The 23,053-nt window shown below is 44.2% G+C and overlaps 1 protein-coding gene across 1 annotated transcript; it reads right to left on the reverse strand.

Moving 5' to 3' along the window:
• Positions 1-651: 651 nt before the first annotated feature.
• Positions 652-21,956, reverse strand: paqr4a (progestin and adipoQ receptor family member IVa). Its single transcript, XM_063216261.1, has 3 exons — positions 20,547-21,956; positions 12,012-12,230; positions 652-1,142 (listed from the first exon to the last, which is right to left on the reverse strand). The coding sequence occupies exons 1-3, from the start codon at positions 20,824-20,826 to the stop codon at positions 709-711; spliced, it is 933 nt and encodes a 310-aa protein (XP_063072331.1). The 5' UTR covers positions 20,827-21,956; the 3' UTR covers positions 652-708.
• Between the last annotated feature and the right edge of the window lie 1,097 nt (positions 21,957-23,053).

A 23,053-nucleotide genomic window follows, 5' to 3' on the forward strand; every position in this document is an offset into this window, starting at 1 on the left:
AAAAAACGATCGCATGGATCCTCGTTGCCGTGCACTGCCTTTATGATGAGAGACGTGATGATGATGATGATGATGATGATGACGAAGACGAAATTCAAACCCCCTTCCCTTCCTGGCTGGCGGTCTTCGTCGAGGCCGTCCATGTGATGTTCCCAAATTCCCCACACATTTCTGATTCCCACAACCAGACACCCACCCACCAACCCGAGGTCGGACCACCAAAGCTCCACCCGACCCCGGCCCCGAGGCGAGGACCCCCGGTCTCAACCTGGCCCACTCTCCAGCCCTCCAGCAGACGGAGAGTGATAGCTGCAGGCACCACTCACAAGCCGCAAGCAGACCCGTTTCGGGCTCTTAAGCCATCATCAGTGCGATGATCATCAGTGCGTGGTGGCTTGAGAGCCGAAACGCGTCTGCTTGTGGACATGGTGGTAATATATAAATAAATAAATAAATAACGAGACGTAGCTTGTGAGTGCGGATTTTTCTTCTTTAGAGGTTGGTGCCTTTTTGTTGCGCACCCAAAGTCATTCATTTTTTTTCCCCAGAAGTTGAGCGTGCCGCCCTCTGACCAACTTGAAAGACCACTCAAGCGAACCCACCACCACCCAACCTGTCCAACCCCAACCCCAACCCCAAGCCCCAGGCCACTCTCCACCCCCACCCCCAGCCCCGACCACACTCCCAGCCAGGGCCCTGGCCCCTGGGTCAGTCCGAGGGACAGTGGTAGGTGTTGATCCAGAGCAGGTCGTCCAGCACGCCCCAGTGCAGGTAGAGGATGGAGCCCACCACCAGCACGTGCATGATCTGGTGGCTGTTGCACCAGTAGTCGAAGAGGCCCGGCCGGAAGCGCTCGGGGATGCGCGTGATGTTGATGACGCCGCCCAGCACGGCCAGCGCGTCCATGGTCAGGAAGTGGCGCAGCGAGGTGGGGCTGCCGCCGCCCACGCCCGCCCAGCGCAGCAGGAAGAAGCTGAAGCGGAAGAGGGCCTGCCAGGCAAAGGAGCGCAGACGCCGCACGCTGTTGCGCGCCGTCACCGCGCAGTAGATGGCGTAGCTGGACAGCAGGATGTAGACCAGGAGCGCCAGCGTCCGCGTGAAGGGGTAGCAGAGCAGCGTGCTGTACACGATGGGCAACGCTCCTGCGCGACAGAGAGAGAGAGAGAGAGAGAGAGAGAGAGAGAGAGAGAGAGAGAGAAGATGGGGGAGACAGGAAGACATGTTAAAGATACACATCAATAGGAGGGAGGGGTGCTGTAGACGATGGGTAGCGCTCTAGTGAAAGAGAGCGATGAGGGGGAGACATGTTTAAGTGCATATTAACAGTTGCAACATACACAGTGATACAAATTTGAAACCCACACAAATAGTTTGAACAAAAAAAGATGAATGTCCGTTCACTGCTCCCGTTGCTTTTTTTTCATTGTACTTGAAAAATAAAAAAAAAGCAAAGGGAGCAGTGTGCAGACTTTCTTCTTTTTTTGTTCATAGTTTTGACTTTTTTTATCCTGCACCTACTTGGTGTTGGTCTTGGATGTGCGCACTACAACTTTACTTGACAAACCCGCACAAATATTCAATGTTCTGTAAATGTTACCAATGGAGGTACAAAAAGAGTGAAAAAGAAGTAAAAAAGAGTTTTGTGATAAAAAGTAAAGTAAAAAGCAAATGCTGCATTGGAAAGCATTGGGAAGAGTTCACTCGACTGAGGTAGCAGGGTTCTTAAGTAAGCCTATTGTTCAACTGACAGATCTACACCTTAAAGAGACACAAGGTAGGATTAAAAGGTTAATTAATCACTATCCCGACTCGAGTTAAGCTGATGCTTAAACGAGTAGAATGACTGTCGTGGGAAAAAAAACTTCTCATAAGACAAAACAACTTTACGTGCTACTGGAAACATATTCACATTTCTATTAGGATGACATTGCTAAAGCATATTTACAATACACTTAGGGCCTAAGCCATTTAGCGACTTATAAACTATCAGAAGAGTTTTAAACTCAATTCTAAATCTCACTGGTAGCCAGTGCAATGACCTAAGTACTGGAGTGATGTGGTCTCTTTTCTTTGTTTTAGTTAGAATTCTTGCTGCAGCATTTTGGATTAGTTGCACCTGCCTGAGTGACCTTTGGGGAAGTAGGCTATTGCAATAGTCAACTCTACAGGTAGTAAAAGCATGGACTGATGGATGGGATGAAACTTAAACAGCTTTTTTTATGATTGTGTGTAGCTTTTGAGACAGGCATGCTGCCTGACAGGCACTGCACAAACTTACGCAAACTGCAGAGGGCAAATGCAGCGCCATACTGCACGACCTGCCACCAGTGGAAGGCGATAATAATAGACATTAAAATGTTAACTACCATAGTACTACACTACTATGACAAAACACAGGGCTTTATATAATTCACTACTATGACTTGATCATGGCCATTTTGGTAACAGCAAAATGTATAACACTGTGTCTTAATGGGTGAAAAGCTGATCTCCTGGCAACATGCTAACAGGGCAGTCATGGGTAAGCAGTTAGGGCGTCTAAGACTTGCACCCCAAAGGTTGCCGGTTCGACTCCCGACCCGCCAGATTGGTGGGGGGAGTAATTAACCAGTGCTCTCGCCCATCCTCCTCTATGACTGAGGAACCCTGTGAGCATGGTACCGTCCCACCGCACTGCTCCCTTGGGGCGCCATTGGGGGCTGCCCCCTTGCATAGGTGAGGCATAAATGCAATTTTGTTGTGTGCAGTGTGCACTTGTGTGATATATGCGCGCTGTGTCACAATGACAATGGGAGTTGAAGTTTCCCAGGTGGGCTTTCACGTCACTAATAGTGATGTGCTCCAGTAATAACGTATGCACTACTGCATTCTGTATTTCCTGAGGTATGTGTGTGTATGAGAAGTGGGCCTTCCTTCGGTTAGCATGTTAGCAGGGTGATGAGCTGCAACTACACTGTGGCTCATGGGGCAGACAAAGACAAATGTGCATTGTAAGCTCAATATGTGTGTCCAAGCGCAGCTCAAGGGCGTGTGTGTGTGTGTGTGTGTGTGTGCGCGCGCGCACGTGCGTGCCAGTGTGTGTAATACAGTAGTTTGGTTAGAATAAAAGGGATAAGTTTTTATAAGCTTTTAAATAGGTATACACACAGACAACACACACACACACACACACACACACACACACACACACACACACACACACACACACACACACACACACACACACACACACACACACACACACACACACACACACACACACACACAGCCCACACTACACCGCAGCATATGAATGAAACACAAACAGGCAGAGAGATATCTCAGAAAGGGCTGTGAATTAAATGGCTGTGGGAGACGAGAGATTCGGTGATGAAAAAGGTGAGCAAGAGAGAGATAGAGTATCCGAGAAACAGAGGGAGGGGGAGAGAGTGAGAGACCACCCGGTTCTGAACCGGCTGAACTGAGAGAGAGAGAGAGAGAGAGAGAGAGAGAGAGAGAGAGAGAGAGAGAGAGAGAGAGAGAGAGAGAGAACGAGGAGGAGAGAGAGAATGAGGGGGGGAGAGAGAGAGAGAGAACGAGGAGGAGAGAGAGAGAGAGAAAGAAGGAGAGAGAAAGATAGAGAGCGATGAACTGAGAGAGAGGGGGGGGATAGACAGAGAGAGAGAGAGAGAGAGAGAGAGAGAGAGAGAGAGAGAGAGAGAGAGAACAAGGGGGAGAGACAGAGAGAGAACGAGGAGAGAGAGAGAGAGAAAAGGGAGAGAAAGATAGAAAGAGAAAGATAGAGAGCGATGAACTGAGAGAGAGGGGGGGGGATAGACAGAGAGAGAGAGAGAGAGAGAGAGAGAGAGAGAGAGAGAGAGAGAGAGAGAGAGAGAGAGAGAACAAGGGGGAGAGACAGAGAGAGAACGAGGAGAGAGGGAGAGAGAAAAGGGAGAGAAAGATAGAAAGAGATGAACTGAGAGAGAGAGAGAGAGAGAGAGAGAGAGAGACAGAGACAGAGAGACAGAGAGACAGAGAGAGAAAGGCTGCACAGGGCTTGACACAAGCCGTCCCGAGAGGGGACCAAAGTTTGTATGAGTCATCAGGACAGGAGCGGCCTCGTCCCGGCCTCGTCCAGGGTAAACAGGGTCGCACACGGGCGCACGGCTGGCTACCCAAAAGCGCTGGGCCAGCACCTTAAGAGCAGAAAATGAATACAGGATCTGCTGATTAGTGTGCTACTAAAGACGCACGAAGCTGCTGCTACTGCTACTGCTGCTAGTGCTGCGCCGGGCTGCTCCATTTACACCGTACAGGACACTAATCATATGCACACACACGCACGCACACACGCGCGCACACACACACACACAAACACACACACATACCACCACCAAGTGCCTTACACCACCCACATGCACAAGCACAGACACACACGTGCACGTGCTCAAACACACACGCACACACACACTCTCTCTCTCTCTCTCTCTCTCTCTCTCTCTCTCTCTCACGCACGCACGCACGCACGCACGCACGCACGCACACAGACAGACACACACACACATTGGAGAAGAAAAAGTGCCTAGGTTGTATGTCCTCAACGGTCAAGGGCATCAATGACGCTGTGCACCTGAGTGGCTGTACCAGCCATGCAGTTTCCACGGAAAGAAAGAATGAATGGATGAAGGAATGGATGAATGAAGAAATGCACAAATAAATAAAAAAATAAAAAGCTAAAATGTTATCTTAGCTTACACTATCTTGTCTTGACTATCTGACAGTAGTTGTGAGATATTCAATGAACGGGAGCCCCTACCGTAGGTATAATCTAGCAAGCAATCTGACAAAGCAGCCACACAATAAAACCTCTAAGTGCCAATTTGAGGACAACGGGATTTTTGAGATGATGTCACACAACGCACGCACACACACACACACACACACACACACACACACATACACACACAAACGCACACACACACACAGGTACTGCAGTTTACAGTAGTCAATGCGGTGATTTTGTTGATTGCAAAGCTTTGCTTTTTTTTGTGCCTTGCGGTTTTGGCAAACTTGTGTGCTGGACAAAACTCCTCACTGCTAGGGATGGCTGACCATGGTGTTTTCCGAGAGTGGCACGATCGTGAGAGAATCAACTTGATCCGTACACACTTGATCTTATTGAGTAGAGTAGAGAGTAGAGTATCATGTATTGGGAGAAATGAAGGTGTCTTAATCCATTTTGTCCTAAGCCCTTTTTTATCTCAGCCTCCGAAGCACATACAAACATGCAATGAGTTACATTTAAAAGCCAAGATCCTCCCCTTGCATTGTAATGAGTTCATTCACCTCTAACATACCGACATAGTTAATAAAACAGCTAAACGCTGTATATGTGTCTCCAGGACACAATGGGTTAAGGTGACTTATTGTGCATAAAGGGCATAGAACTACCTGCACTCCCTATTGATCTGGACAAAGCGGTCATCTCAACTTACTTATAGATGCACCGGATCATGATTTTTAGGATCCTGCCAGATACCGGATCCACTGCTTAAGATCCTGCCAGATCCGGAACTGGATACCGGATCCTACAAAAGGGTTGAAACACATAGCCTGATTTTTAGGATCCTACCGGATACCGGATACCGGATCCACTGCTTAAGATCCTGCCGGACCCGGATCCTGTGAAAAACCCTATTATCCTGCCGGATCCGGAACCGGATCTTGGATCCGGTGCATCTCTACTTATAACTTATAAGTAAGTTGAGATGGCCGCTTTGTCCAGAATAATAGGGAGTGCAGGTAATTATATGCCATTTATAACCATCTTACTTGCACTCGCTGCATAGAACTGCCTAATCTGCAGAAACTGTATTATCACTCAGTAACATTTCGCACTTCTGCTATTTGCGTTTTCGATGAGATGCTAAATTGCATTTTGTTGCCCTGTATTCATAATGTACAGAGTAATGACAATTTTATCGCATCTGATCTGAACAGACGCAGTCATTTACAAGCTGTTGACCAGTAAAGGCCTCTTTTTACTCATACAACATCTACTTTGCAGGATACAGGAGACGCACTGTCAGCGAGGGGAGGCGGCAGATTGCAGACAATACAGCCTGGGACAAGGCAAGGCAAGGCAAGGCAAGTTTATTTATATAGCGCATTTCATACACAGGTGCAACTCAATGTGCTTCACAAAGTTAACAAATGTAAATGAAAGGAAAACAGGGAAATGAATTAGAGTCAAAAAAAAAAACATTTAAAACATTAAGATAAAACATAAGGTAAAAATAATAATAAAATAAAACATAAATAAACATAAAACCTTGAAAAACAATTCTTATTTTACTAATTTACTTCTCTTATTTTACCGTCTTTTCATTCAATAATTGAAGAAAGCATCTGAGAACAGCTTTGTCTTGAGTCTAGATTTAAAGCTATCAATAGTGGGTGCATTTTTTACGTCATCTGGAAGCTGGTTCCAAAGCTTTGAAGCATAGAAGCTAAAGGCTGCCTCTCCACATTTTGTTTTGACTTTTGGAATCACCAGCAAATTCTTCTCCGTTGACTTAGGTGACCTGGCCGTGCATACAGCTGAAACATATCCAGTAGATATGTGGGTCCCATTCCATTTAATGATTTAAATACAAGTAGCATTGCCTTAAAATCAATTCTGTAGCTTACTGGGAGCCAATGCAGCGATCTTAAAATTGGAGTAATGTGGTCAAACTTCCTTGTCTTTGTAAGAACCCTTGCAGCTGCATTTTGTACCAGTTGAAGCTGTTTAATGGTCTTATTTGGGAGGCCAGTAAACAGACTGTTACAGTAATCGACTTTACTAGAAATGAAGGCATGTATTAGCTTCTCCAGATCATGTTTAAATTTAGAGACGTTTTTTATGTGATAGAATGCAGACTTAGTAATAGCTTTCATGTGACTGTTGAAATTTAGGTCACTGTCAATGAGGACCCCAAGATTTTTAACTGTTTCCCTTGGTTTCAGTCCCTTCGTTTCAAGGATAGTAGCAATCTTTTGTCTCTCCTCTCTTTTCCCAAATATAATTACTTCAGTTTTTTCTGTGTTCAGCTGGAGGAAATTGTGAGACATCCATTTGTTAATTTGGTCCATGCAATGATAGAGTGATTCAAGGGGGGTGTAGTCATTGGGGGACATAGATAAGTAGAGCTGGGTATCATCCGCATAGCTACGAGTTATTCTCGATAATGTGTCCCAGTGGCAACATATACAGATTGAACAGTAGTGGTCCCAGAATGGAGCCCTGGGGGACCCCACAATCCAGAGACATTGGTGATGAAGTATGTCTTCCAATGGCGACAAAAAACTTCTTTGTTGTAAGTACGATTTTAACCAGTCGATCACTATGCCCGTAAAACCAACCAGGTTCCAGTCTATGTAGTAGTATAGAATGATTAACTGTATCGAAAGCAGCACTCAAATCAAGAAGTACCAAGACGGATGATTTGCCAGCATCAGAATTCAATCTTATGTCATTCATAACTTTGATAAGAGCTGTTTCAGTGCTGTGGTAGGCACGGAAACCAGATTGAAACAGACTGAACAAAATAGCTATTAGACATTAAAAAGGCAGTTAATTGGTTAAAAACAATTTTCTCTATTATTTTACCCATAAATGGTAGATTGGATATGGGCCTATAGTTGTTTAGTACCAGTGCATCCAGGTTGTTCTTTTTCAGTAAGGGTTTCACAACTGCTTCTTTCAGACAGCCTGGGAATATGCCTGTTTGTAGTGAGGTGTTGATGATCTGAAGTACATCTGGTGATATTAGGTGTAAGATGGATTTGAAGAAGGCTGTTGGTAGAATATCTAAGTCAGATGTAGAGGAGCTAAGACTTTGTACCGTTCTATTAAGAATGTCCACATCAACTAAATTAAAATTTCTCATGAGGTTAGGATTTAACTTCACCGTAACAAGTTGGTCCGAATCTTGGGTCGGTTGCACATGTGTGAGTATGTTTGTACGTATTTTTTCAATCTTACCTTTGAAAAAGGATGCAAACTCATTGCATTTGCTGACTGAGAGGAACTCAGAGGGCATTTGATTTGGGGGCCTTGCTAGCTTTTCCACAGTGCCAAACAGGACGCGTGCATTATTAATATTTCTGTTAATTATGTCAGAGAAAAAAGATTGTCTAGCTTTAGAAATTTCTTGGTTGTATTTCGAGAGTGTGTGTTTATAGATTTGGTAGTGGACTTCAAGTTTGGATTTACGCCACTGTCTTTCAGCCCTCCTGCATTCTTGCTTTAGCAATATAACTGTGGGATTCATTCTCCAAGGGGCTTTTTTATGTCCCACTGTTTTGATTTTTTCGGGGGCAATAACATCCATAATATGGGTCATCCTTGCATTAAAATTAACCATGAGATCATCTGCATTCTCTGAAGTTTGACTTTGGATCTCTGAAAGTGCTTGCTGAAAGAGTGAGGCTGTCTCACAGTTGATTATACGTTTTTTTGACTGTAACAGATTCCCTTTGAACATGAGGGTACATAGGGAAACATCAGAAAAAATGCAGTAATGGTCAGAAAAGCCATAGTCTTTGACACTAGCACAAGCATTGAGGCCTTTTGTTATTATTAGGTCTAGAGTGTGACCTTGGTTGTGTGTTGGTCCTGTTACATGCTGTGTAAGGCTAAAATGTCAAATAAGACTTAAAAAAATTCCTTAGCATAGACATTATCTAAGTCGTTTACGTGAAAATTGAAGTCGCCTGTTATAAAAAAGGCTATCATAGTCCACACAAACATTCGACAACAGCTCACCAAATTCCTCTAAGAAGAGTGGTGCAGAAAGTCTTGGAGGTCTGTAGATAGTTAATAACAGTATGTCGGAAGAACATTTTAGAACTGCAGCTAAGTATTCAAAGATGAAAAATTCACCTAGTGCTGTCTTTTGACATTGAAACAGTGCCTTGAAAATAATTGCTATCCCCCCTCCCTGTTTATTCTGCCTTTCTGTACTAATGAAATGAAAGTGAGGCGGGGTTGCTTCTATAAGTGTGATAGAACTAGTGGATTTTTCCAGCCATGTTTCAGTCAAAAATAAAAAATCAAGGTTGTGGGTACAGATAAACTCATTGACAATAAAAGGCTTGTTCCTTAGAGACCTGGCATTCTGTAAAGCTAATTTAACATTGAGCATTGGAGGCATTTCCACTGTGGTATTTTGAGTGAGTTTTTTTGGGACAGCACTGAGATATTCCATGTTTGCCTTCTTGGGGTAATGTATAGGCCTACGTGTCCTGAAGAGGCTTTGCTTGGTTGTTAGAACTGGAATAAGATTGACAAACATACGTTTAGCGCTGCAAGGGGTCGTTTCAGCTCTGCAGAGGGGGACATGGTGGTGGTCGCTGTTTGTGTACTGTACGTAGGCTGCAGTTGCAGGACGAGTCTAAACCAGGCTTTAGGACCAAGCCTGCAGGACGAGTCTAAACCAGGCTTTAGGACCAAGCCTCTGGGACTGATCAGGGGTAGGAGTTGCTAGTGATGCTGCCTGCTGGGGTTGACTTGGCCCTTAACAAAAGAAAAAGCCAGAGCATAAATGTCCTCGCCGTACAGAAGGAGGATTGTGCTGGTTTGTGTGAGGTGACTTCAGGAAAGAAAGAAAGAAAGAAAGAAAGAAAGAAAGAAAGAAAGAAAGAAAGAAAGAAAGAAAGAAAGAAAGAAAGAAAGAAAGAAAGAAAGAAAGAAAGAAAGAAAACACATGAAGGGAAAGAGGAAGGAAAAACAACTAAAAAGACAGATAGCTTAGCACACACTTAGCACACACACACACACACACACGCACACACACGTACGCACGCATGCACATACACACACACACACACACACACACACACACACACACACACACACACACACACACACACACACACACACACACACACACAGTACACACACACAGTAAACATACCGTCACGCACAAGGCAGGGACATTATAGAAAAGGACAGTGGGCACAAACAAAGGCCCTCCAGTGTGTCAGGCTGGCTGGCTGGTGTGTGTGTGTGTGTGTGTGTGTGTGTGTGTGTGTGTGTGTGTGTGTGTGTGTGTGTGTGTGTGTGTGTGTGTGTGTGTGTGTGTGTGTGTGTGTGTGTAGGGGGAGAGATGTGAGGCCCTGCACGAGGGAGTGTGAGGACGCCCATGTGAAGCAGAGTGGCACGGTGTGGCACTAGGAGAGGAGAGGCTATGCCAGGCTGGCGAGGCGAGGAGCTGGAGAGCTGGAGAGCTGAGGCGAGGCAAAGCGAGACAAGGAAAGGCAAGTGGGAAGGCCCCTCCTACCTAGATGCTCCACCGAGAGGTTCAGAAGATCTTTTATTCCTGCAGCTATCAGATTTTTTAACAACAGCTGCTGAGTGTCTTTTTAATGTTTTATAATGTTGTTGAGATTCTTGTGTGTTTTTATGATGGCCTGCTTTTGTCTTTATTTATTTCTTAGCTCTTATTTATAATGTATTTGTCCTGTCTTCCTGTTATGTGTTGTTTGTATGACCAGGTGGCACTCAATGTCCCCTTGGGGATTAATAAAGTCTCTCTCTCTCTCTCTCTCTCTCTCTCTCTCTCTCTCTCTCTCTCTCTCTCTCTCTCTCTCTCTCTCTCTTAGGCAGTGGCCTTGCCCATAAAACGCAGCCGCTCATACTGCACTGACCAATGCCTGTGGTCACTGTAATAGTATTGGTAAAATATCGGAAAATGGAAGGAAATGCATTCCAGACTACCACTGTAGGAAGATGATAATCAAACAGAAGAATGTATGTAGGCAGCTTGGAGCCAAGCTGACCTGACAAACAGACAGACAGACAGATGAGCAGGGAGACAGACCAAGACTAGAGATAATTGAGCAGACTGCTTGTAGGCAGCTTGTAGGCAGCTTGTAGAGACAATCAGAGGCAGACAATCAGAGGCAGAAAGACACACACCAAAGAGCTTAATGTCCCTTTAACAGACAGACAGAAAAAGAGACAGACAGACAGACAGACATACATACAGACGGACCGACTGACAAACAGGCAGGCATTCAGACAGGCAGGCAGACAGACAGAGACAGACTCAGAGAGCCGGGGCCAACTGACCCTAGCCTGATTATCATTGACTTTCAAATCTCTTCAAGACTTGGTCTGACCAAGAACATAACAATTAACACTTCCCAAACAGCATGGTTGACCCGCCTCCCTTGGTTTGCTACTGGTTGTGTGCTTCCCGTGAAAGTGGGAGGAGTTCTTGAATTTTCCAGAGCTCAGAAACAATATTTTGCATTGCTCTTGGCCTGACTAGAAGCAACACTGAAGGTGTTGCGCCCAGGGCTGAACTAGGGGAGAAATAGGGGCCGGGCATTTTTAGGCTTAAAGGGGCCCCGGGTAATTAGCGGTACAGAACTGACTCACCGGTGGGTCCCGCATTTTTTTTTTTTAAACATTTCTCAAAATAGGGGCCCACAAGGGTGTGGGGCCCACCCGCTATGCCAGATGGCCAGTCCAGCCCTACGGCACTGAGGAGGGCGCTGCCTGGCTACTAGCTAGCTAAGCTGACCCACAAGGGAGATGCAGATGCCCCACATGTCCAGCTTAGAAAAAGAGAAAGACAGGCAGACAGACACAGGGGTGTAGTGGGCGTGGTACGCGGGGGTACGCAGTCTACCCACTTCTCCTGAAGTGAGATTGTAAAAAAAAATCTGACCCATGAGACGGAGCTCATCTTGCACCTGTTCACGCCCCCTCGGGGATCGAACGTGCGATCTCATCAACTACAACGGTCCGGCAATGGGAGACACAGTACGATACCGCTGGGCCAAGAGACTAGTCTCTCGGCCCAACGGCACGAGACTGTATGAGGCTATCGGAGGGAGGTTTACCAACGTTCCACGCCAACTCTGTGCTAGTTAGCCTCCGTTACACCCACCTAAGGTGTTGATCATGCAGATGCCGCACATGGGGGTGGGGGGGTGGGTTGACATGATAATTTGGGGGGTGGGGTGTGTGTGTGACCCACCTAAGGTGTTGATCATGCAGATGCCGCACATGTCCAGCTTGAGCAGCGTGTGGTAGACGGGCTCGCCGCCCTCGTGGTTCATGAAGAGGTGGTAGAGCACCGAGCCCAGCTGCGGCGACAGACAGGCCAGGAAGTGCACCACGCCCAGCCACGTCACGCTGATCTGGGACCAGGGGATGTTGAGAGGTAGCAGCACCAGGAAACACAGCAGTGGGATGCCTGGAGGAGGGGAGAAAGAAGACAGATAGGGAGAGATGGATGGATAGGGAGAGATGGAGGAGGAGGAGGATGGTATGGAGACAGGAGAGAGAGAGAGAGAGAGAGAGAGAGAGAGAGAGAGAGAGAGAGAGAGAGACAGAGAGAGACAGAGAGAGACAGAGAAAGAAAGAGGGAGGGATGGAGAGAGAGAGAGACAGACAGACAGACAGAGAGAGAGAGAGAGCGACAGGGAGAGAAACAAGGAGAGAAAGAAAGGGAAAGGGACAGGGGGGAGGTAGAGACAGAGGTTAAAACCTCTACAGACATACACAACCCAACAATCGTCATTGGTTTACAATAGCCTGGAAGAAGGAAGGAACAAGTTATAAACAACAACATAGTAAACATGTTTGCAATGAGCCATAATAATAATAATGCTGTAGTAAGGTTTTTTTTGCTCAAGTTTGCTCTCACACACACACACACACACACACACACACACACACACACACACACACACAAAAAAAACGTCTCAGTCACTTCAAAATTTGAACTCTGCTAAGAAATCAGGCCGAAACGTTCTACATAAAATACAGTCCATAACACAAAGAAGAAAATAATAGAAAGTCTAAAGTTCTGCCTACTGTACACACGCGTGCAGAGTTGCTCCCAATTACACCAGAAAAGGGAAGTGGGAAATGCCATGCCACTGATGGGTGAACATGTTTGCTAAACCTCTAAAAATGTGTGCCTGTGAGCTGTGACTGCGCACACTGTACAGCAAATCTTTCAAGTGTTAAATCAGCACCAAAAGAGTCTGTTTAACATTTTTGGGAGTGCATCTGATCCCAGAGTACCCTTTACGTGTTATATTACAGTAACACTGCTTTTAAAAAAAAAATAAAAAATTCTACTGTGCACCAGTTCAAGCAGCTTTTGGCCACAACATCATGAGTTTGGTGGCACGGCAGAGCTGGCCCTTTACCCAGTTCCCTACATACATTGGATTTGGGACTGTGTGTGAATAGCTTTGTCCTATAGCCAGGCGGGCCAGACTGACTCTTTCACATCATTGTTTCACTTCATGCAGTCTGGATGCTCTCAATAGAGGCACACTGTACGTTAACCCGCTAGCCTACCGACTGTACCTGATGTGTGAGGAACACTGTACGTTTTGCTAGCCTGCCTTAGTACCGACTGTACCTGTTGGGTGAGTATACGTACACAGCACTCTTGTGTAAGTTTTACAAACAAAACCACATACTGTGACTGACTTCCTCAGATCACTTCCACAATTTGACTGCAGTCAACTTAACTTAGTATTTTTGAGTTCAACCACGTAAGCCTAGCTCTGTTTACTGCTTGGGCAGAACCCTAATCAGGAGTCATGGTATTGTAATATAGTAGTAATGGGCAATTCCAGCGTTATGGATGTGACATTTGGACTCAAAATGGCAACTAATGACTGAGCTAGTTTTTATTCTTTCCCACTATTAAAAGAAGTGTTGTATGTTTTAAAGACCTCCCATGTTGGAGAAGTGATGGGGGGAAAATATATTCCCATAGTACATGTACAGCACAAGAAAATGCCAAAAAAAGTCATGCGTTACGGATGTGACAGAAAAAATACCCCATTTCTCAGGTGATAACACATTTTCATCAAAGTCTGTGAAACTGTTAACATAATATCCAAATGTAGATATTCATTTGATAAAAGAGTCTTAGTGGAACATGAAAATACATTTTTTTTAAATATTTTGTATTTCATGTAGACTTGGGGGAAGAAAAATCAGCGTTATGGATGTGACGGAATTTCGTTATGGATGTGACGCGTCTGAAATCCACATTTTATATGTTCGAGAAATCCATGATAACCCTCTGATTATATTTAACAACCCTGTATACAAGTTAGAACTATCTCTTAAGTTCCTAAATAAGAATTTAGATGGGTGGTCTTTTGCCATTTCATGGATATTAGCATAGCCTAAATGTCAGCTGTCAAAAAAGTACAAAATTGTGCAAAATCACCCAAAATGACCCTTTTTTGTCCATTTAAGCCAAAATATTGAGTATGGAGGGCCCCACATATGACATACAGGTTCATCTTAAGTACCTCTGTAATATAGAAACCTTGGTGTCGTGTTAGATATTGTATTTTTTAATTAAAAGACAAATTCTTGTTTCATGGTCTGGTTGACATTTCCATGGAATTGCCCTAATATAGTTGAACAGGTAGGTACCTATTCAGCACTTACATGATGGGTTTCAATATTAAAATGTTATTTTTATAAGCTAAGCTTATCCATAGCTCAAGGAAGACTGTTTGACAGTAAGCAACAAAATATGTTATGAAACAAAAAAATAGCACATTTAAAATGAAATAATGTAAAAACAGCACAAAACGATGTTTTTTTGTTTCTTTAAGTAAAGCATTTAATCTGGCACCTTAGCGCCTAATGTTTGTGAATAAATGTTACAAACAGTAGACTAGTGCACAGTGCAGACTAATGCACAGTGAAATCCTCTTTTCTGGCGTTTCACCTGAAGAAAAAGACACTACAGAAGCCCTGACTAACAATAACCTTTTTTCAACCTTTTTCTTTCTTTTGTGCAACAGAATTTGTCAGCAAGCTGTGAAGATGGGTCTAGGATAAGTCTAGGGCACTGCCGTCTCTCCCCTCCCATGTGCGATTGTTCAAGGGTTAAGATAAAAAGAGAGAAAAGTCTGCTACAACCAGGATTTTTTGTACGTCACAGAAAAATAAAAAATAAGTGGGAGCAAAAAATCCTGGTTGTAGCGGACTTTTCTCCCCCCCTAACATGGGCAATGCCGCACTATTCTGTGCACCTGATTTCATAACTCGATGAAGTTGGTGCATTTCTAAACCCATTCAAGTACTACAGAAAGCATAAAACAGAAGTTAAACATTGTAAAGAAGAAAATGAATCCACTGGGACAAGTTTGCTTATTTTTTGTTTATGTTGGCCTGCTTAAGTTATTCAATTTATAAATCTTCTCATTTTATATTGCTTTATTTTTCCTGCCCGCCTGCCGCAGCCCCCCTAGCATCCCCTCCCAGCCCCCCAGCCCAGGGGTCCCCGGCCCACACCTTGAAAAGCACAGTGTTTTTCAATCCATGCAACCGTGATCATACAGCACTGAGCCTGCCTGAACCATGACGTCTCACTTATTCCACTGGTTGTAGTTGCACCCCTGTTTTCTTACACCAGGACGTCCAAAGTGCCACCAGAGGCCAGCCAAGCAACAGCAGCCCCCATCACAGTGACTCCCATTCAGCTCTGAGCAACCGGCCCGGCTACAAGGACACACACGAGTCCCAGGATGGAGTGAAGTGAACCACACCCCTCACCACCCCAATCACACGTCACACGCACAACACACACACACGCACACAGCATAGCACACACAAACACACACACACACACACACACACACGTTGCACACCTCACACGCACACACATACACACATCATGCGCACAGCACTCCTGGCTCACGCGCCTGTGCGCACACCCACCCACACCCACACCCACACACACACACACACACACAGAGCACCCTCCCTCTCCACTCTCTGTGTGTTATCTCATCATTAGTTCTGCTCAGGTAATGACTCCAATGCCTTACGTTACGACACATCTATTTTGAGTGCACTATCTCCCTAGCCACAGCCCTGTTGTACTACCACTGCCCTGTAGCCTACTCCGCGGGACAAGGCCAGGCAAGGCAAGGCACAGCAAAGCAAGCGCAGGGTTGCCAGATGAGGCTGATGATTTCCCGCCCAAAAAATGCTCAAAACCCGCCTGGAAGCACTAAATCTGCCCAATTCTATTAGGGCTGCACAATTAATCGAAAAATAATCAAAATCGTGATAAAATAGTGAAATCGAACTCAGGATTTTAATCGTGATTTAATCGTGGCAATAGTGACCTACTTTTGAGAAGCCAGAACATACTGACAGGCTGGTGTTTCTGGCCAGAAATCTGTCCACTTAAATTTCATGCTATTGCCTTTACATAATAATTACAATTCATTTTATTTTGCTCATCCCGTATGTAATTCATTCTTGGTTATATTTCATCTTGTTATAATTTTCAAAAAAATCAGCAAAAATCAATAATCGTGATTAATAATCGTGATTATGATTTTGACCAAAATAATCGTGATTATGATTTTTTCCATAATCGTGCAGCCCTAAATTCTATTGATTTCTATGGACAAAAATTGTTTTTTTCTCCAAATTCCATTTTTACCCGCAGAGACGACCACCCCATGCAGCCCAATTGGGCGGGAAACCACCCAATCTGGCAACACTGAGCAAAAGCCTCACCCATCACAAACAGGAGAGCCTACTGCCCAGCCATGCAGGATGCTCTGGGCCGGCTTGCCTTGCCTGTGCCGACCGGCCGGCCGCCTGTGTGTACTCCTGACCTCAGCACATTCACATACAGTAACATGCAGTATGGATAAGTAATACAGAAGGTGACCTTCCTAGGCAACAGTCCCACCATGGGCCATGTATTTCAATGCTTAAAGTATGTGGGCCCAATATTTACAAAACAAAATAATCAAATACTGTGTGTGCGCCAGGCGTGTTTATTACGTATGTACGTGATACACAGGTGTTAGAGGCAAAATGCAATTTTAGATGAGCATCATGCTTAAGGCGTCATTCAAATGAGGACTCCGTGCCAAAGAAATATCGGCCCACATTGACCTCAGTCAGTGACCTTATGTGGACATGTCCAACCACTTTTTAGGTAAACCTAGACTGTTCCCACAACTTTTTCACAAACGTAATGCAAAAGTAGCATACCTGGACAATTAAGCTTAGCCATATTAATGTCTCCACCTTTGACTACGCCTAAAGAATAGAAAACAATGGAATAGAATTAATAATTCGTAGAACTAATAGGCCATAATGTGTATTGGAATAAAACCTTTGATTGTGATGCAATAGATTAGCAGAGATGTATTATGCTATTGGCCTTGGCTGTGGCACACATGGCTAAGGCACTGTACGGTCACACCGGGTTCAATCCCCACCTGAGGTAATTTCCCGAACCTCCCACATCTCTCTCGCCCAACCATTTCCCGCTATCCCTTCACTCTCACTAACAAACTAGACTGCCTGTGCAGTCGCCTTCGACTGCTTAAGGTATATCCCCGAAACGCGACGCTTCCAGTCCCCAATCATTCCTACCACTCCCGTCCACCTTTTCATAAACGTTTATGATAAATACAAAATATAAAATAAATATATTTAATATCTATACATAGATCAATGACGTGCATAGGCTTAAAACCAAATGACTATTGTGAAAATGAAGGAAAAAATGGGGCAAATGGTAACACTGTTTTAATGGTTCACTATTACAGTGGATATACCACATTAGGTACAGTGTAATGACCAGTGGTACAATATTTAATACCACGTAATACCAGTGTGACACCATGTACCAATTTTGTACTTATATCATGTAGGCTATTTGTGTGTAAGTGGTATTACATGGTATTGCATATTTTTACACTTGTATTACACTAGTATTACATGGCATTACATATTGTTACACTGGTTATTACACTGTACCTGGTATTGCCTATTTTTACACTGGTATTACACTAGTATTACATGGTATTAAATATTGTTACACTGGTTAATACACTGTAGGCCTACCTGATATGGTAGAGTCACTGAAATGGTGAACCATTAAATTAAGGAGTTACCGGGCAAATCAATCCACCCAGTCAGAAGTTATGGGCCAAATAAAAATTCCACCATTTTGAAAGTGTTGACCTCCAAACTCGAATCAGTTCATGAACCTACCCTGCAGCATTAGCACACCAAATCTGGGACAAATTCATCCAACTGGTCAGAAGTTATGGGCCAAACAAAAGTTCGGCCATCTTGAATTCAGCCATCTTGAAAGTGTTGACCTCCAAACTCGAATCAGTTCATGAACCTACCCTAGAACATTCACACACCAAATCTGGGACAAATCCATCCATCCGGTCAGAAGTTATGGACCAAACAAAAATTCGGCCATTTTGAATTCAGCCATCTTGAAAGTGTTGACCTCCAAACTCGAATCAGTTCATGAACCTACCCTAGAACATTCACACATCAAATCTAGGACAAATCCATCCATCCGGTCAGAAGTTATGGACCAAACAAAAATTCGGCCATCTTGAATTCAGCCATCTTGAAAGTGTTAACCTCCAAACTCTAATCAGTTCATGAACCCACCCTAGAGCATTCACACACCAAATCTGGGACAAATCCATCCACCCGGTCAGAAGTAATGGGCCAAACAAAAATTCCGCCATCTTGAATTCGGCCATCTTGAAACTGTTGACCTCCAAACTCTAATCAGTTCATGAACCCACCCTAGAGCATTCACACACCAAATCTGGGACAAATCCATCCACCCGGTCAGAAGTAATGGGCCCAAAAAAAAATTCGGCCATCTTGAATTCGGCCATCTTGAAACTGTTGACCTCCAAACTCGAATCAGTTCATGAACCTACCCTAGAGCATTCACACACCAAATCTGGGACAAATCCAAACATCCGTTCAAAAGTTATCGCGTTAACACAAAAGACCTTACGCGGCGGCGGCTCCGCGTTTCGGGGATATAATAAAGGCATAAAAAGCCCAAAAACATAAATGTATATAATATATGTCTGTTATAACTGTACCTAAATTAGTCAGTCATTTCATTTGGACCGCGAGGTCATTTCAATTTCATTTCACCCACACACACAAGGTTCCCACACATTTTTCATGAACAAATTCAAGCACTTTTCAAGCACCTTCAAGCACCAAATTTTCAGTTTTCCAGCACCTTTAATAGGTCGCGGGAAGGGGGTGTGGGGATCCTCCCCCAGAAAATTGTGTTTTTAAGATGCAATTTACTGCATTCTAATCAATTTTAGGGTGTCGAATGGCAAATCCCATCTGACATCTCACTCCCTCAGATTTTTTATGTACCTGAAGAATTTATTTCTATTATTTGGCTTACTGAGTTTGACTTGACACAAATTTCAAGCGTTTTCAAGCACTTCACCAAAAATTCAAGCATTTTCACAACCTTGAAAACACTTAATTGAAATTCAAGCATTTTCAAGGAATTCAAGCACCAGTGGGAACCCTGCATACACCATTACTACGAGTGAGCCCTGACCAGTAACATCTCACATTCATATGCCACAGAATATGTGCAGGGCCGGCACTTTAGATCTACCTTACATAATGGGAATGAGACTTGTGAAATTGCCTTAGAGTATTATGTGCATGCATTCACAATTTAAGCACAATTTTTAAAATTGAGAAATTGAGTTGGCCCACAACTTTGTTCCACATTTTGATTTTGGCCCTCGGTCAATTTGAGTTTGACACCCATGGCCTAAGTTATACAGCAGCCTACCGTAGGTACATGCATCATTACAGTATGTATCATTGTTTAAATGTTTTGCAAAACCTGGCCAGTATGTGGAAACATTTTTCATTTTTTTAAAGAATGGATCTAGTGCACTCTACTTTTCCATCAACGTAACATTGACAAGCAAACTAGAAAAACATACATCATCCATAACAAGTATTGGGTATCCTGATTAGCAAATTATGAAGTCATAGTACTAGGAGAAAAGACTGCACTGTTCTGATCTTGCTGTTCTTTTTCGCATGTGCCTTAGCAGCAATATCCAGTGTCCAGCTCCCAACTGCCTGGCAAGGTGTGTGTGTGTGTGTGTGTGTGTGTGTGTGTGTGTGTGTGTGTGTGTGTGTGTGTGTGTGTGTGTGTGTGTGTGTGTGTGTTGGGGGGGGGGGGCAACAATGGTTTTCATTTCATAGCTTTGCACCCATTCAAGCTGACTCCACATTTTCAGAGTGATGTAAAGAAAATTGCCACGTCCTTGGTCAAACACCCACTTTCTAATACAATGAATTCATTATGGCATTGGATTTTTCCAGCCATAGAAGGTTATTTCGCCTCAACAACACATTTACCGCCTTGCTTTATTGGTTTGCAACAACACACACTACCATTTTTATGCATAAGATGGGACATGATTCTATGGAACACAAGCAATAAACAGACATTTTCTCCTTCCATGACTGAAGTCAGTTGCCCATTTTTTTTTAAGTTAGAGTTGTCATGACATCTACAATGCCCATAAAAACAAAACATGCCCTGTAATTTGGATACTATGGAAATTACTGGTGATCTGGTTAGGGTGACTCAGTCCAAGGAAGAAGGATGATACCCACCCACACCCACCCCACCCAACAATAACTTACTGTACAACAATATACTTACCATGCGTATATATGTTCCCCAACTCATTGTGCAGATAAAAAAGACTCCGAATGCAGTCTTGAAGAGAAGATATTGGTCGATATCCAGTCAAAACATATTTGTTAAACTGAAGATGTGGAGGTGAGTTCGCCCAGTCTAGTAATCTGGGTCCATTTAAAAAGGCCATAGCAACCAGCACTGTTAAGGAGATAACGCCGCCAAAAAAGTAACCCAAAGACTGTACATCTGTACAAGAGGGACAAAAGTACTGTGAAGAGCAGTGTTCCTGACACCGAGGCATCAATCTGTGGAGAGCGGGGGGGGGGGAAGAGAAAAGAGACTGCCTCCCAGCTACATGACTTCACAAAGGGATTCGCGCAAGTTTCGAAAAGTTCTTGCAAGGATATGGCCAGTCAAGTCTTTCAAATGAACACTTGACAGCAGATCAGTGATAACGTTTCTAACAGACAATCTCCAAAGATTTAGTAGTCGTGTCATCCGCATGGGTTGACGAAGAGACGGCTGCCCACACACATGATGTAAACCATCAGTGCATGCTGTGACATGTTAACTTGTAACGCAATTTGTCACACCCAAAATGCTTCCCGCAACAACACCACTAGAATGCTTCGTAACAATCGATTGTTACAAATAACAAATCCCCACTCCTCAAACCCAGGTAGTGTTCTGACAGCTCCGTAGCGAAGTGAATGAAAAAGTGAGGTGGCGCGCCTGCATACAGATGATAACAGAGCGTTTCAAACTAACTTCCTCGAATAACTCAAGAATGAATCATCCGGTTTGAGTAGGCTACGGTACCACTGCCTCTGCGTCCACCTCATTTTCCCTCACAGACGCGGCAATGAGACAAGTGTAGCACAGCAAAGATGCCCGCTTTAGATGGACTGCCGCAGAGAAGTGGTCCCTGCTCACAGGTATTAGACATTTATATCGCAGAAAGGCCAACATTTAATTAAAAAAAAATCTTGCTGTCAAGGTGGATACTCTCTGTAGTACAAATAAAGCTAGCTTTATATCGATAGCAAGAGTAGTGCAACCATGCTAACTATAACATCATGCAAGAAAAGCTTAGAAGTCTGTGGGCATCATTCCAATAATAGGGCACCCGTTGAAACAAGCCATGCCTTTCAAGCCCATTTGTAATATAACGTGGTTGGAGGATAACTTTAAACGGTTCATAAAACTGGACTATGGTAAGCCGTGATGCTGTAAAAGTCCATAGGACAATTGCTGGCAGACAACCTGCCTCCTTGCACTGCCATGGAGCTATCCAGCAGAACCACCACAGGGACAGGGATGGATGAGGAGTGGATTACAGTAGCCGATGTACCGCAGGGGAAGACCAAAGTGCAACCTTTGTTTCATTCCACCAGATTCCTTCCGTTTAGTGCGTCGGGGCTTCTGTTGGGTTGTAAAACAGTTTCCAACGACTCTGTGATAATTATGCGATAAAGGCTACCTCTTGATGTTGAAAGCAGCCCATCCAGGCAATCCCGTTAGCAGGCTAGCTAGCTACATACCGTCACCTTGGTACTGCTGACGTGAAAAAGACAGGTTCGCGGTCAGGACAGAATGAATTTGGAACCCTGCACCCACGACAAGTGTTCCAATTTCTTTGTTGATTGTCATCGGTTACAAAAGATGATGAACATTCCAGTAGCGAAACAGTAACATCAAGTTCTCGGTCAGCATAGGCTAACCATCCGAGGTCTCGGAGCCTGGGCTTGATTCAGGGCTGTAGCTTGCAGAGATTTCATTTGAGGCGTCAAGGTATTGCGATGCGGGATAGCTGGCTATTTTATATAGTTGTTCACCAAAAGCGAAATCACCAGCATGTCCTAAAACTCCGTTCATCTTCTGTCCCCATTCCCAAGCCGGCGCTGTCCACTACCAGGGAAAAAGAAGCGCAGCAGTCCGGCCTCAGATTCCTCTCGTGGGCTGATGCCCGGCGTTGAGCTGCGGTGCTTTCATCCGTCATCCGATGAGGATGGGGACGAGGGGAGGGGGGTAGAATCTAGTGTTAGGAGTTGAATGAACACATTGACCTCAGGCATTAAGCTCGTTACGGAATAGTCTTTATAACCTGCAATTCTCAAATGATGCTTAGTTTTCTTTTTAATTATTTAACAGTTTTGGCTTTTCACAGAAAGTTGGGTTATTTTGTATACTAGAGGGCGAGCCCATAAGCATGTGGTGAAATGCACGGCTTTATGAACAGGAATTTATCTTTCCTGTAGGCTATTGTTTACGAGCCTACATGTGGACAAAGGGATTAAATGGGCCTACTAGAAATAAAAAATGATTCAGAGACTCACAGGTCTCTTACATATTTAGTCCAATCAGCAGTGGCGAGTTATTCAATTTCTTGCGCATGAACAACATCTTGTATCGTCCAATGGGATGAGTTTTCTGAAGACCACGCCATGGATGAGCCAGTAAAAAAATGGATTACGCGGTCAGATTGCGCGCTCGCTCTATGACGGTGTAATTATGGGCTAGTAGAGTAG

The sequence above is a fragment of the Engraulis encrasicolus genome, chromosome 2 (assembly GCF_034702125.1).
Source record: "Engraulis encrasicolus isolate BLACKSEA-1 chromosome 2, IST_EnEncr_1.0, whole genome shotgun sequence".
Taxonomy (NCBI): Eukaryota; Metazoa; Chordata; class Actinopteri; order Clupeiformes; family Engraulidae; genus Engraulis; species Engraulis encrasicolus.